The sequence below is a fragment of the Choristoneura fumiferana genome, chromosome 18 (genome assembly GCF_025370935.1).
Source record: "Choristoneura fumiferana chromosome 18, NRCan_CFum_1, whole genome shotgun sequence".
NCBI lineage: Eukaryota > Metazoa > Arthropoda > Insecta > Lepidoptera > Tortricidae > Choristoneura > Choristoneura fumiferana.
In genome coordinates, this window is record NC_133489.1 from 21,477,475 (window position 1) to 21,494,207 (window position 16,733).

At 35.8% G+C, this 16,733-nt stretch overlaps 1 protein-coding gene across 1 annotated transcript in view; it reads right to left on the minus strand.

Moving 5' to 3' along the window:
* Nucleotides 1-2,718: 2,718 nt before the first annotated feature.
* LOC141437914 (transmembrane protein 205-like) overlaps nucleotides 2,719-16,733 on the minus strand; it is a 28,299-nt gene continuing 14,284 nt past the window's right edge. Inside the window, exons 2-5 of the mRNA XM_074101493.1 lie at nucleotides 11,576-11,742; nucleotides 9,560-9,723; nucleotides 6,136-6,258; nucleotides 2,719-4,648 (exon numbers count right to left, since the gene is read on the minus strand). Coding sequence (XP_073957594.1) covers nucleotides 4,487-4,648; nucleotides 6,136-6,258; nucleotides 9,560-9,723; nucleotides 11,576-11,742 — 616 coding nt within the window. The 3' untranslated portion in view covers nucleotides 2,719-4,486. The remainder of the gene's footprint in view (nucleotides 4,649-6,135; nucleotides 6,259-9,559; nucleotides 9,724-11,575; nucleotides 11,743-16,733) is intronic.

A 16,733-nucleotide genomic window follows, 5' to 3' on the forward strand; every position in this document is an offset into this window, starting at 1 on the left:
CGCGTTTCGCCTCCGCGGATGCGGAGGTTAACGGTAGCGGATGCGAAGGTAAAAGTGGATGTGGAAAAATAGAAGTTCATGCTTTATTGAACTCAAAAATCTCAAAAAATTCAAAAAAAAACTGCCAAATCTCACTTGTTTTGGGCTCCATCGTGCATGTGCATGTGACTTAAATAAACTATTACTTTGTACAAAATAACTTAAAGTAATTGCGGTTCAATCAAACAAACAATTACATTACAACTTCATACATCCAAGCAACTAGACAGGTTGATTCCTGTCGTGTGTTATTTGACATATATATGCCCACCCCACCCCGATCGCGTTCTCATCGCGCGTCGCGCACTCGGTGGTTCTTGATCGTCGTCATACGAGAAACAAACCTCCGTCATAACTCCGCAAAAAAAAATGCGGAGGCGGAGGCGAAGATACGATTTCTTGCGGAACTTCCGCAGTAACGGAGGCGGAGGCGAAGTTCCTTTACAATCCTAATTTTGTGAGACGTGACAGGCGATGTCATTTAGGCTATTGGATGCCGTACATTGAAAATACCATTTAATTAATTTGGAATAGGTAACTAAACAATAATGATAAAATTACTTAATTTTTGAAAGTTGCAGAACTAAAGTAGTTCCATTTGAGTAGGTAGCAGAACCTGTGATTTAAATTTTTGCTCTTGTTACAGGGCCACCCCAGGGGGGTAAATAAATATATTTCGGGGATCTCGAAAACGGCTCCAACGATTTCGATGAAATTTGGTATGTAGGGGATGAAAAATTGATCTAACTTGGTCTTATCTCTGGGAAAACGATTGTTACCGAGTTTTAGTCCGAGCAAAGCTCGGTCGCCCAGGTACTAAATCATTATGCAAATAGGGCCATTGTTATGTATGACTGAACAATTAAATTTCTACTTTTTAATGATAGGCGCCTACTTTGGATTTTAGTTAAGTTCATCTCTTTAACTAGGTAACCACTGCATGCGCATTGGCAGGAATATTTCCTGAGGTGCGTATTGCAGCCACGACCATCTATCTTTATAATTAAAGGTTTCATTCTGTGTCTCAGAAGGCGGACAGACAAATCCACTAGGATTTTTTTTGTAATCGAATCTGTCGCCCTTTTCGAAATTATTAAGTTATTTCTTTTGTATTAAATATAATGACCCGGATAACTCACGTCTTAAATCGAGTTTAGCTCGACAGTTTCGGGCTAGTCCGTAGCCCTTCGTCTTCGTCGCGCGAGCAGAGCGGCGGCGCGCAGTGCGCGTGTTGCAGCAGCCGCTGAGTCGCGTTGCTCCGAAGACGAAGGGCTACGGATTAGCCCGAAACATGTCGAGCTAAACTCGATTTAAGACGTGAGTTATCCGGGTCATTATATTTAATATGAGTGAGTTTCACGGTAGTTTCATGTTATTTCTTTTGTTTAACAGTGAGGTACATTCGCACCAAATAGGTTTACCACTGTCAAGTTAGCTACTTTACTATTTATAGATATACATTTTATTTACAACAACATACAAAGCTCAAAGTACCTACAGTAACAGTCACCAGAGCCAATATCCTGACACAACAAAGTTTGCATAAATATCTGATAGGTACACGACTCTAGAGTCGAAAAACAGAGTACAAATATTTCTAGGGCAATGAGGGTTATCGTTTTTTGTCTTTCTAGATGGCGCCACTGTTGCGTGAGGTTTTAAAGTGTGGCTTTCAAAGTCTGGTATTACGGGCGTGAAAACCCGAAGAAGTTTGGATTAAAATCATACACCATTCAATCATACATCATCAATCATCTTTAATACACCTTAAAACCGTACCATAAAAATATCGAGCCACCACAGTGTTGTAAAAAAAGGGAGGACAAAACTGTCTCAAAACAAAGACATTCATTGCCCCGTAACGCATAATTGCCATAATTAATTTCAGGTAATGCAAAATATTCACAAATTTATTCTAAATCTAAATAAACCCGCGTAGCTCACCCAAAAACTATGAGATTTGACATTTCGGAGACCTCACGCTACACTAGCGCCTCTAGTGGCGAATTCATACGCAATAGCCCTCATTGGACGTGTCAGCATCAGGGCTACTACGAAACTCGAAATTCGTGTCGTGCGGTCCCTCTGACACTTATACTATTTAATACGAGAGCGAGATGGACCGCACGACACGAACTTCGAGTTTCGAGTTTCGTAGTAGCCCTGCAGATATGTTTGCACGTTCCGCTGTGGCAGATATTATTAAAGCAGGTGACTGTACAGTCAAGGGCAAAGATATCGACACGGCCAAAGTTACAAAAATATGTATACACGACTTTATGCACTTAACATTAAGGCCGTGTAGGTATACATATTTTTGCAACTTTGGCCGTGTCGATATCTTTGTCCTTGACTGTACAGACAGTCGAAAAAATTGAATCTTGACCCAGGTATGTAGAAACCTTGTAATAATCAATTTCACTATGATTTCCTTGACAAGTATGAGATGTCAACAAGGCATTAGTAGCACGAAGGTTCCACCCTGGGTCATGGTTCAATTTGTTCGACTGTACCTACAAAACTTAATACAGTAAACGTTTAACGTTTTAAGATATCAATGGAATCTGCGCGGAACACTGGCTAACTTCATTTAAAAAAAAAACAAAAATGTATCTGGAACAATCTGTATGGAAGGTACCTAAAACGGAAGGTAAACGAACAAATAAATGACACGGCAAATATTTATCATTTTATATTTGAATTTCTTTTCATTCCCTCAAATAAATAAGAAACTTACTCGCTAACATTCAGATCATTTACCAATACAAATACTAATGATTGAACATTAACTTCAAACGTTTAAACACATCATTAAATTGCGGTTAGTTTTAAATTAAATTAGTATAATCCTAAAATTGCCTTAACGTCTAAAAATTATCATTGTAAAATGTACAGCCAAATAGGGCACATTTGCAGAGTGACCCAGCTAGCTTTACATTTTAAAGCCGAGTTTAGATCTGCAAGAAAAATCGTGCAAGTTGCATTACATTGCGAGGCCGTAAAGCCAACGAGTTTGTAGTAGTCAATCGATCGCCGCAATGTAATGCAACTTGCACGATTTTGCAAGTCTAAACACGGCTTAAAAATAAGTCGGTAATTAAATAAACCCCCACTTAATTTTCTTAAGCTGCTTGATAGCCAACGGGAAGGCCTCTTAATTACTCCCACTTTGTTTCGCGTCACACATGACTCTCGGCAGGGGTCGCGCGTGACTCATTGTTAGACTAGACCTTTCTGTCGCGTAAAAACGCACTGAGCGCCAAATACTCGCAGTCATCGCTATGAAGGGGCCGTATTGTGCTCCTGTATCACATCGCGCTTATATACACCTCGTATTAAGATTCATAAAAACATGAACACTAGCTTTATTGAGACAGTGCAACTCATACGCCGAAATAGCGACTGCATTTGACGCAATTGCGCGCAGTTGCAGCCCTAACTTCCTGCGAATTTGGAGCATGGCTAACCAACGGTTGCAGCTAGCACTAGCAATTGTCTATGTACACATCTAACACTACTCTTAGCACTATTACATGGCAGTACCTTTGCAGGAAATTAGAGAGCGAACAACTAATTATTCCTCATCAAGCAGCTTCGATGGCTCTGGCTGCTAGTTAACTATAAATTTGACTGTTCCTATATAACATTATCTAGCTGGCAAGATTCTTGATCTCTCTTTAGTTTATGACTACTTTTTTGCAGCACGTGATACACTTATTTTTAAACAAATGTCATGCAGACCGTTTTACAAAAAAGTATACGAAGACACTATACCTACTCACTCACCACGCATTCATTATACAAGATCAAGTGGTGTGAGTATGTCAATGCTACAGTACAAAGTCTAGAAGTGTAGATCGTGTCTTCATGAAAGCATACTTGTTGCTCAAAATCAATGGCGGTATTCAAAATATTAAAAAAAGATTGCAAGGGTGCAGCTTTGGGATCTATGAGCGACCAGCGCTTCCAACTATCTTCTACATCCCTTAAATTTGTTATCGTCTAACTATGAAATACAAACTTCACAGCCAAAGCCCACTTATCTACTTATTTGCATTATTTAAATAAAGCTACATCTTAAATTATAGAATAGTAAATTAAATACTAAAATTACAGAAATAATAATTGGCAAATGCACAAGCGTCGCTTGGCAGTAACATGATTTTATTTTTAACCTACTTAAGTTTAGCTCATTCTCACACAATATTATATACCGCCTCTACGAATACTGATAATTTGTTTACTACAATTTTGGAATATTCAAAACGTCGAAATATGTGGAAGCATCCCGCTTAAACATGTTGTGCATAAGACTGAGGTAGATTTTATTAAATTTCTCTTGTGAAAAACCAATCAAAATCGTCTCACTCAGGGGTAGACGTGCCGCTTGGGTACCCATGGGTGGTCTGTGACGCAGTGACGGGGGTCGCGTCACAGAGGCCAGGGTCTAGCGGCACATGGCGTCGACGATGATCATAGTGGAGTACAGAGAGCAGCCCAGCGTGATCATGGTCCCCATGGCGATGGTGGAGTGGTAGGCGCGGAACGTCTTCAGCACGCGGAGGTAACGGGGACAGTGTGCGAGCTCGCCTAGGATTAGGCGACCGACCTGCAACAAGGAAAACTTTACGTTATTTTAAATGAAGAATGATAAGTCATAGTATTATTAGAAGTAGGTTTTGGCGTGGCGGCCGCGAACTGGAATACCCTCAACAAGATGGACCGACGATCGGATGGTTTCAGGAACCAGTTAGGATCGATCACTATAAAGCTTTTCTGATGAGGTCTTTGCCCAACAGTGGAAATTTTCGGCTGAAATGATGATGTCATCAATGTCATCAATGAATCCAGATTCATTGGCAAGCCGGGTGTTTGATTTTATTACATCCTGGTCTCTGGATGTCAAGCATGCGCGAATAACCAAGGAGCCAAACCGTGGTATTTCAAAACTGCGCTTTTGAGAATCTCTTATCATATGAGCTCTTGACTTTCACTTTATATATTATTTCAATCTACAAACATTGATGTCAAACGAACATTGATGATTGATTGAAGTACTTATTTTCAGGCAAATTATTGAAATGTGAAATATGTCTCAGATCACATTGAGAACAAAGTAACTACCTATATTGGTAGTGTTGCTGACGGTACTGCAACGGAATGCCCCTAATTATTTCTGACTCATTTGGCTTAGTTTTAGAAAAATACTTTTCTTTCTAATCCAAACAAAATCGCAACTATTTCAATTACGAATCTCCTTCACTGTTCAGTTAATCAAAATACATCGAGTCCTTACTGCATAGCCGTGGGTGGTCATTATGCTATGTATACGTCGGATCAAGTGACAGCAACCAGACCGGATTGCTCATCCAATTTTCGTCACAATACCTATTGATCGATGGATTACACAATACTGCACCTGACTTGCATTGCTAATACTGCATTTCATGTACGACACGTGCAATTAGTGCATTGAATTAACCTGTAACGGGTATACTTGGAATTCTAAACGGTCTTTTCTTAATGTAATTGAAGGATTGATTCAGTTGTTAATTTGCAGAGATTAATATTAATTAACTACAACTTTGGTTAACTAGTGGATTCCTGAAAACTAACGCTTAATTGCTGCGCTAACACATGTGCAAATCAGCAAAGTCTATACGACTCATTTTTCTGTGATTTCATGTAGGAAACCTGCGCTTTGTGAAATACATACATAATATGCTGTTGAGTAGGTAACTATGCGCTGGCTGTTTTGACCAATCATTGTAAAAATCAATTGTTTGTAAATAAATGAAAAATTAAGAAGGTCAAAGCTTGCAAATCGAAATTTATCCTCTTTCCGTGACCGAATTGAGTAGAATTTTGGTACGGATATGTAGTTTGGATGTCAATGTAAGTCGCTATGGTAAATAAAAATGCTTATTTTTTAGTTTTTCCCAAAAACTTATTACTTTCTGGAAGACCGCTTCAGACCGTAGTTTACTTGACTAAGTCATAATAAGAATTTCTATAGCTTTAGAATTTAGATAGATACTTTCTCTTGCAGTGCTCAATACAAAGTATAAATAAAAGCTAAGTTATTTGAGTACTGACCTCTTGTCCGCCTCCGGCAGCCTCTTCCATGGACGTCTTGATGTGCTTGGCGCGCAGCATGGGCTTTACGAGGCTCAGCCGCACGTACGCTTCAATAGAGAACACAGCCAGCAGCAGCGCAAACTGTAACAAAAGAAGGAATATGTTAGTTAGAACATGGCTAGGGATACCGAACCAATGACGGTATAGAAAGTTGAGCGCTTTTAATAAAGGTAAGATAAACAATAAACAAAACGTAAGCTCTGTAATGGGCTTCTTGGTGTATTGAATCATGTAATAATTAAGTCTTGTTTTGAGAAGACTTCTGTTACTTTAATAAGTACAACTTCATCAAAAATTATGCTTTCAATAGTTCGTTTTTCGCGGTAATTTTGGCTTCATGCAACTTGACTGGGTTGCCTAGCTCGAAAAAAAAAATTAAAACGTCATAACAATATGTAGGTACATTTCTAGGAAATATTATTTCTTTTCCTTATCCGGATAGTGATACTTTACACAATCATGCTGGAGGTATATACCCAGTGAGTTCAATCGCCTAATCAAGCGTAAGATAGTGTTATCAATAGATCAAGAGCCAATATTTTGTTAAAATGTTAACAGCGGAGGTTTGATCGAGTTTCTGCTTCTATAGGAACAATCGATTAGTAATAGGTATCTAAATATTATGTTGTTATACAAGATATATATTTTAACAATCAAATTCTGATTTGGCAGATTATTAAAAAAAAACATTATTGTGTAGGTACTTATTTCATGACGGCGCTTAAAGTTCATACATAGTTCTTAATGATTGTAAATAGCATTATATTTCATGCTAATATGACAGAGTTCTATAGTGACTTAATTTTGTATGTCCGCGATCATACGAAGATAAATGTCCATAATGCCAATATCGCCACGTTTACCAATGATGTAATGATGATTAGTTCATTAGCATTAGATATGATGGATGATTCTTTTCATTTCATTTGGTAATGATTTCAAATAAATGTACTCATTTAACCTTGACTTTATCGTGTGCTAACAATGACTTAAGGTTGCATTCAAAATTACTTTTATTTCACGGTTAAAATGGTCTAATGTATAATGATTATTCCAAAGTGGACTAGAATGTACATCATAGTCAACACGAGACTATAAATTAACCTAATTACAAATCATATATTATAAGTATCTTGTTCGCTTGAATACCTATTGGTAATTGGCAACTTTATAGCTTGCTAGTATAAGTGAACCATTTGTTATGTACCGTCAGAAATAGCAACTCTACCTCCTCAGATCAACTCTTGTGTTGCCATCCTATTTTTTCCGGTTTTTTCACTGCCATCTTAAAATAGCCAGAATCCAGTAAATAGATATATGATATTATCAGAACAGAAAGTGTTTGTAGGTAACTAAGTAGAGGTGACTAGGAAAGATTACAACAGTTTCGACATCCACCACGTAACCAAAACATACGAGAAATATTTATTATTATTATATTCAAATTGTTTAGTCATAGTCATAGTCATATATCTTTATTCCATTGACACAAATAAATTATGCACTAGAACAAGTCTTACATACGAGTATTACAAAATACCTACAGTTAACAAAGGGGAAAAATAAATTTAAATTACAAAAATTGGCATAGAATTAAACGAAATATGTACCTAATCTTAATTTGATGTCAAATAATAATAATTAAAATTGTTAAATATAAAAATAATAACATTAATTTAATTGGCAGATATGTCCATTACTGTACAATATTTATTTCTGATTTTTTTTTTGTCAAAATAGTCTTTAATATTATACAGAGCCACTTGAGTCAACTTCTTTTTAAGAAAGGTTTTAAATTTGACATCATTCATTGGTTTTACTGACACGGGTAGATGGTTATACATTTTTAAACTTTGGAAAATAAAACATTTTCTAGTTTTTGCCAATCGCACTCGTGGCAGGCGCAGCATATCTTTGCCTCTGGTGGGATAGTTATGATCGTCACCTCTTTTTTGGAGTGCTGCTTAGGTTTGAAAGAAAGAAAGAAATACATTTATTTAACGCCATAAAAACAAACATAGAACAAATACAAGACATACATGACGCTAAACAGGTCCCCACTCAGCATAAGTTTGATTCTACCTATACTTCTTTAATCAATTCTACCTCTTTAAATTGCGGTAACACGTAAAAATAAGACACAAGGAAGTATAATAAGAATAGATTGCAAAACATATACTATAATACGAGTAGGCCGTTATGTTGTACAATGAATTTGTGTTAATTTAAAGTCCTGATGTCTGGCAAAAGGACTTGCAGTTTGTACCTACTTGGTTTTATTGCTAAGAGCGAAGGTGATCAGATCAAATTATACGGAAAAGGGTTAAATGAAAAGTCTTTTTAGTATGTTTTTTGTCCATTTTGTTATTTTATTATTCATTTTGTTGTTATTGTTCGTTTCTTTATTTTTGCAATAACCACTTTGTATTACGTTTATATACCTAGTTTCGGACTTTCACGACGAAAGGGTTAGATATTCAGTCAAGTGTCTTCTGCAGACTTTCTCTTGACGTCATAAAGAAAATAATATATCTAGAAAGCGATAGGTACATCAAGTCTACTTTATCTTAAGTTTTGTGTTCCGACGTTCACGTGTCGGGCACTGATCTTTCCATAAATAAAACTGTTCAATTTGACGTCAATGAGATTAGAATCCTGTGCTATCCTGGAAGTTTTTTTTACCGCATTGACAACGCCATAATCAAAGATTACAAAAAAAACTTACGTTGAAAATTTTCCTTCAGTAAAAAAAACTCATTATCACCATAACTACACTCTTGTCTACATTGTCTTTGTCTACGGAAATATTAATTATCTGTTAGAATCCGGAACTAAAAAGTTTTCAATACTTATAATTGAAGTGTTTCATCGATGCTGATCAACAGATTAAGGTCAATAACGTTAAGGTGAAAGGCTCTACCGTATGCGAAACTTTATCTCCATTTAGCGTTTTATTTTTGGATTAACTTAACTATATTTGTCTGACCTTACACATGAGCTTAATGCATTTTTAATTGATATTTACATATAGGTATACGTTTACCGCTAAAGGACAAATTAAGTGCACCACCAATTTGGTAGGAACTTATCGTCTGATACCAAACTTTGGTAGTAGGTCAATTTTGCTTTACGTGAAATATATCACCTTTATTTAAGTAACTTTTTCACTGTATGGCTTTGTGAACGTACAAAACGTAAAAAGTCACGTCACGTAACGTCAAATATGAATTTTATTTTAAAATACTTAATAGGTAGGTAGGTACTGTTGTGATGATATTCATTTATTAGTCGACGATTGCATCACACTCTAACAGTCAGTCAACGTAAAGCATTGTCTTATAGCACTGGCCATTAAAAATAAACACTGAAAAAAAAAACTTACCTGAACCCATGAAGTGTTCTCAAACCGCGTCAAGCATTGCGTGCGGAAATACGCAAAGAACGCAACCAAACTGACGAGTGCGTTGAACGCGTAGTATACCGGGAAGAGCACTGTTTGAACGCGTCCAAACTCATGGCGAGGGAGATTGAAGTATAGCACGATCCCTGAGGAAGAAAGAGATAGGATATTAGTTTTTTCTTTTTAGTTTGAAATTTGGTCTCGAATCTTTCTGAGTAAGCGCGGCGGCGGTTGCAGTTCCCATGCTGACAAATGTCATTGCACTTTGTGTGTCACGTACACAGAATGAACGAAATGCCTGTCAATATTTAACAATCTCAAACATACATAACGATTCAGCTTTTGATCCTAAAAAAAACATTAAAATGTTTATCAAACAAGTAAATCTTCACATATAAAAATTTCACATATATCAAATCGCAAGAAAAACACCCTAAATAGAAAATAACAAAGTGAAGTAAAAACAAATGACATTCAGTGATGAGGTACGCTCGTGTAACTTTTATTCTCACGATAAATCTGCTATTTAAAAGAAAGAATTGTCTTAATAGCCTTTTTAAAACATCCATTCATTTTTATTGGAATGCTGATTGGCGTTTAATAAAACTTCTGATTAATAACAATTGCGTACCTATTTCTTGTTTTTATGGAGCCATAAATTCTATTTAAATTCTGAAATTTTTGCTTTATAGATTACCCGTTTTTTGTAAAACTGTTTAGATTAAAAGAAGAAACTATAGCAGGTACTTATCTAACCTATTCATAATAATTATTCCCTATAAAAATTTTTCTCTATTCGAGATGAAAATTTAAAAGAAAAAATGTTCATAGCTTGTGAAAAAAAAACAGGTAAAAGTACGACTAGAAAAACGAAACAAAGCTATTTGAAGCCATACTCAAGTTGAGGTCAAATCAATATGACCAGGAAGAGACGAATCCCCCTGCGTTGACGCATAGACAATTTGCGAATTGCTCTGTTGATCTCTGATTGCAGAAAACTACATTATCCTATTACTATAATAGAGATTCTAGCCCATACTTCGGAGATTATCGAGATTCCTAGACGACTAGAAACAAAAACTTTTCATTATGATGCGGTATCGCGATTAAAGGTTAAAAAGTTAGCGCGCCCATATATTTTTTTTAACTTTAGATTAAATTCAAGTTAAATGTTGCTTAAAAATTACTATTTATTTTATTGCTAGATTTTCGATTGAATTAATCGCAATTGATTGATATTTTTCCTGTCCCGTCATTATGTGTATCAAATTTTATATCCGTGCAATCGTGCTTGATATCGAAAACATATATTCTACGTATCATGCTACGTTTTTGTTTCTAAGAACTGCGTTTTAGATAGTTTGTAACTTTTTTTTACTAACATCATCATCATCATTCAGTCCGTAGGACGTCCACTGTTGGACATCGGCCTCCCGCATAGACCTCTATATGTGCTTCGATTGGAAGCGGCGTACATCCACATTTAACATTTTCATTAAACTTTCTGCTAGCGTAGTACTGCTAGCGTAGCACCTACTAGCACCGCTAGTATTATTATTATTCTCCTCAATGGCGGCCTTTAAGACATGGGCCAATGTCAGTTAAAACAAAGATAAATATATTCTTTTTCTTCACGTTGTACGGTGATTGTAGTTTTGCAACTTGATAGCAAAATTTCAGAAACCACGCGGAGACAACTTGCGCATTAAAAAATGTCAGACATGAAAGCAATATGGAATTTCGTGATCACTGTTCACTGTTAAGATTAATCGCCGCATAAAACACTATCAAAATTATACTTCAACTAGCCAAAGAAGCAGAAATACCAAAATTAGATATCGTCTACATCCGCCACGTTCGAACGCTACGAATAGAATCGCACCTCTAGTAATATTATTATGATGTGTTAGAACCGATGGTAGATTTTTTTTGATATTCATAAGTCCTTGTTATAGCCTAATTTGAATAAAGTTATTTTGACTAACTTTGTTGACTTACCAGAGACAAGTGTCATCCAGATCTGCGCTCCGAGATGCGTGGCGACGGCGCCTACATAGAGTGCTAGCCAAGCACGAGTGTTGCCGCTGCTCCCGCGCCCGAGCCACGCTAGCGTCACTAGCACTGCTAGTGCTATGTGCAGCGGCTGTGATGTACGCGTTAACACACTGCAACAAAAGAAAAAAAAAGTTAGTTTGGTTCTGGAATATATTGGTTAGCTAATAAACGAAAAACGACAGAAAATAACTTAAATCTCGACTTTTTAGCTATCTGCAAGTCTCGTGGTCCCGGGAAGACTGACATTAAAATGTGTTGCAAATAGAACGACACACACACAATACCCAGTGGCGGATTTATGTTTTTTATGAGTGTAGGCCACTTTATATCCGCCGCCCTATGTAACTTTCTAAAATATTATTTTTTTTAAATCTGCCGCCCCTAGGCTGCGGCCTATACGGCTATTTATAAATCCAGGACTGACAACACCAATGTTAAAAAGGCGAAGAAATCAGTAATTAAAGTCTGCTGTTGCAATTAAGCCATAACCGCAAAGTTTACGAGTCTATCTGATAAGCGATCCACGTGTACTTAGCTACGTGCAAAGTTACATTCAGCTGTCACGACTATTGCACCAACATTTCAAATTTTTAAGTTTCCAATCCTCACTGGGCCCGCGTGTGAAGTATAGTCCCACGCCCCAAGCCCTCTCAATCTGAGAGGAGGCCTGTGTCCAGTAGTGGGACGTATATACGTAGGCTGGCATGATAAGGATGTCAATTTTCACAGTGTATAGGTACTTAACTACAAAAGTATATACTTTTGAGATGATATTTATGGATAAATATTTGAAATTTTCTACACGGAAGTTGGTTACCAACGAAAAAAGTAGCTTGTTTGAATTCCTTCCGCTAATTCGGAAGCAAACATACTCAAAGTTAACTGTAACGACAAACACGGTACCGTATTTGCAAATCGTGATTATAAACTATTCCAAACGTGCCGAAATTCAGACGAGAAAGTTTAAAAATTGTTAAGCAAATAAATTTTATTGAACGCCCACGAACGCTTGCGTAGTTTGTTTGCCATTTTTATAACAGATTACAATGGAATGATAATATTTAGTTTGTTTTGTAGTTTGCACATTGTCAATACAGGGCGTGACATGATAAGTATTTTAAACAAACAATAAATAAAGCTATTGGTGTTCAATTTGTTGACACATTGGACCTTGTTGTTGCCACAGTATATCTAAATCTGTTGCTGATAAAGTTTGAGCTGAATGAATCGAACTTCGTACATTGATTGGATGTCGGTACACCTTGTACCCTGAGACCAAATTTTGGATCTTGAAAACGGTTTCAACGATTTCGACGAAAGTTATTTGGAGACTTTTTGGGGGGCTAACAATCGATCTATGTAGCTTGCTCTTATCTTTACGACAACGCGGTGTTTTCGCATTATAATGGTTTTTTGGAAGTGAAAATATCACGCGCAATAAGATCTCCAAAAACAGTATTAAAAAAAAACGAGCAAAGCTGAATCATCCATTTATTTACCTATTAAAAAGTAAAGACAAAGTGCCGCAAACGGCAACCTGAGACTGATTAAAAGTATTTAGTTAACTTCTGCACTTGTCACCTACCATTAAAATTGGTGAATACCTAGTGGGTGTGGTTTTCGAGAGTTTAAAACACTTTGCGCAATGTTTTTGAAACGTGGTGGAATTATTTACCGAATAATTCACATGTTTTCGTTAATTCTGGACTGGAATAATCTGTATTTGCTATTTTGATTACAAAAGCAATGAAATATTATCGCAACACGAACGATCTCCATTTGGGTGTGTGGTGATAGGCGGTCACGTAAAACGCAACGTGAAAAGGAAAATTTCGGAAAGATAGCTATTTACATCTTCAACGTCAAAATGTCACCATTACCGTAATATTTGTTCGATAAATTAGACCCTTATTAGAACTCATATTATTTTTTCATGTTTTTATTAGAACTCCAGTTAACAGAATAAATTTTGAACGCATGGTTAAAATTTGTTTGGATGTTTATTTTGTTGTTGGTTAGCCCGGTTTGTTTTGTTCGCGTGAAAATGTTACTTCAACGAAAACAATATATTTTTAGCGATAAATAATTAACAAAAAATCCCAATAATGATAACATTAATCAACTTTTTATCCCATTGCCTACCGGATATATAAATTAAATAATAAATAAATATCATGGTACACTTGACACCAATTGACCTAGTCCCAAACTAAGCAAGGCTTGTACTATGGACACTAGGCAACAGATAAACATACTTATATAGATAAATACATACTTAAATACATATTAAACATCCAAGACCCGAGAACAAACATTCGTATTATTCAAACAAATATCTGCACCGGCCGGGATTCGAACCCGGGACCTCAAGCTTCGTAGTCAGGTTCTCTAACCACTTAGCCATCGGATATGATTGTTGCCCTTGATTTAATACTAATTAATTAACTCTACCTATTAACCTGACAATATTTTATTGTTTTTTTACGCTGAGGAACCATGACAGTAGGTAAAGTAAAGAATAAAAGGAATCCTTACACCTGAGAGAATGTATTCCCACCTATCCAGCTCTTATACTGTACATAGATAGGTATTATGTACCTATTTTATACGTACGATACCTATTCTTGAATTATTTTATATTTTTTCCTGCTTTAGTCAAGTTCGTTCTAGGCGTTCGTGTGAAAAAAGGCGGGGATTCCGTGAAAATGGCGCCAACTGTCAACAAGTTTTTAATTGATTAATCGGCAAAGGTTGTTATCAAACAGCCTCTTGCCGACGTGCCTGGCCGCACGTGGACACAGCCGAGACGATAAGGGCGGTTTTATAGACACCTACATTCAACGTTGTCGCGAAAAATATTTTTTACTCGTATGTTGGCAATGTTGCACCTGAAGCTATTTTCCAGTTTCAATTGATAAGTACTCTTGAAAAGAATTATTTTATAAATTAAGTAATTCGTCCTGGTTTGCTATTGACGCTGGCTGGTATGTAGCTTCATAATTACGATGATATTGTGATATATAAAATGATAATAATATTTAATTTAATGTCCAGATTTAGTAAAATCTTTGTTAAGTAACATTACGAAAGCTTAATAAAACTTGATAAATAGGTAAGTATGTATAGGTAGATATACAGTGTGTTACTGGCAGCCAGGCTTTTTTTAAGGGAGGTTAAAGTAACGTATTTCTATAACTTAACCATGACATTAATTTAATTAATAAACTAAAATGCAGACTTTGTAACTTTCTAACAAAATTATAATTGCTAGCAATGTAGAGCAAAGTAAATTGATAACAGCCGACAGATACTTTGATTATTACTTGTCAATTTACTCTGTCTACATTGCTGGCAAGTATAATACGGTATTTGACTATTTTGTATATGTTTTATAAATTAAAACTACACAATGCCTGTTATAGAATAGAAAAAGAATTTTTAAGCTACCTTTACAAATAACAAAGTTATAAAGGTTTGAAATTCAAGATTAACTTACTTCAAGAAAGACATACTGGCACGCCAGTACCGGCATACTTGCTGCATAGAGAAAAGCGTTTGAGAAAGAGACAGGAATATAGATTTTTCAAAAAATCACTATAAATCCAATTTTCAACCGATTTAAATTTTCTCTTCGCTAAACACTATCTGTATATCTATATTTTCATAATAATATTAAGATATGGCGAAATCAGGAGTTGTCAAATACCGTATTTTGTTAGAAAGTTAACAAAGTCTGAATTTTACTTTATTAATTAAATTAATGTCATGGTTAAGTAATAGAAATACATTACTTTAACCTCCTTTAAAAAAAGCCTGGCTGCCGGTAAGACACTGTATAGGTAGTTTTTGATGAATTGTATTTACTGTAAGAGTAAAAATTACCTGCTTAATTTTTACTCTTACAGTAAATACAATTCATCGATCGTGAAAAATATGATTCAATAACCACTTCATTGATTGTGAAAGATAAATAAGTACCTAATGCAGTTAGATATATTTGAGATAATAGGTCTATATCCTTAATCGATAATTAATCATAACCTCCAAAGAGCAAAAAAAAGTTATTTTTTTTATTAAAAGAAAGTAGACAGCAGTGACTTTGGCATTCAGCCAGCCGCTTGACTGATGTGTAGTCTAATTAAAACATGGCCGACGCATGACACTCAGAAGCCATTGACCTCAATCAAAGTCTTATTACCATGTTATCAGTACGGAACAAGTGCACTTAATTTGCTCAATGAAACGAATATCGACTTTATTAGCACTGATTAAAACTCATAATAAATAATTCTATAGGTGTCAAGTAGTAAAATAAATTAATTGGCTGCAATCTGTGGTGAATGCAGTTATCTTTTGAGGGCATCGCAGTGCTGGACACTCGCATTTTGGTTTCTTCCAGGTTTGGGTATCGAATAAATAATGTCTGTTCTTTAACGGTAAATATTATAAGTTCAATTCGAATTTAATTTTAAATTTAATAAAACATTTTAAGCAGCCAAAGATACTGGCACAATTTTTTTTCGAGTTTATGTTAGACATTTTTAAAAGTACCTTATTCTATGTTTCATAAATAAAGTTATAAAAAACAAGACGCTCGATCATGTTATGCAACCTGCGACAAAATTAAAGCCATACTGAATAATGCAAAGTCCGTCCGAGTTTTTTCGTATAACTCGATTGTTCTACTGAGAAATCGATTTACGATTCATTGAACTTGAACTTCAAAGTCTCCGAAAGTGAACGTGTGTGGCAAGCTTATTTACGATGCGTTTGTCCTCAAACCTTTCCTGCAGAATAAATAAATAAATAAAAGAACAATTCATCAGTTATAATGCGGTAAATTTAGTGCAAAGCTGTCTAAAGAAGCTTATTGAAACACATAGTCGTAATATGGATCAACCTAGAAGTTTCTGAACTAGATCATTCTGAATCAACATTAAAACAAAGTAGCCATCACACACACGCAATGAAATACTAACTCTAACAAACACACTACAAGACCGTAATCACAATAATAGGAAAATGTGACATAAACCCTTTCGTTTAAACAGTGTCTCTATCTGCCAAAGTCTATGTAGAGCACGCTACCTCCTATTCAAAC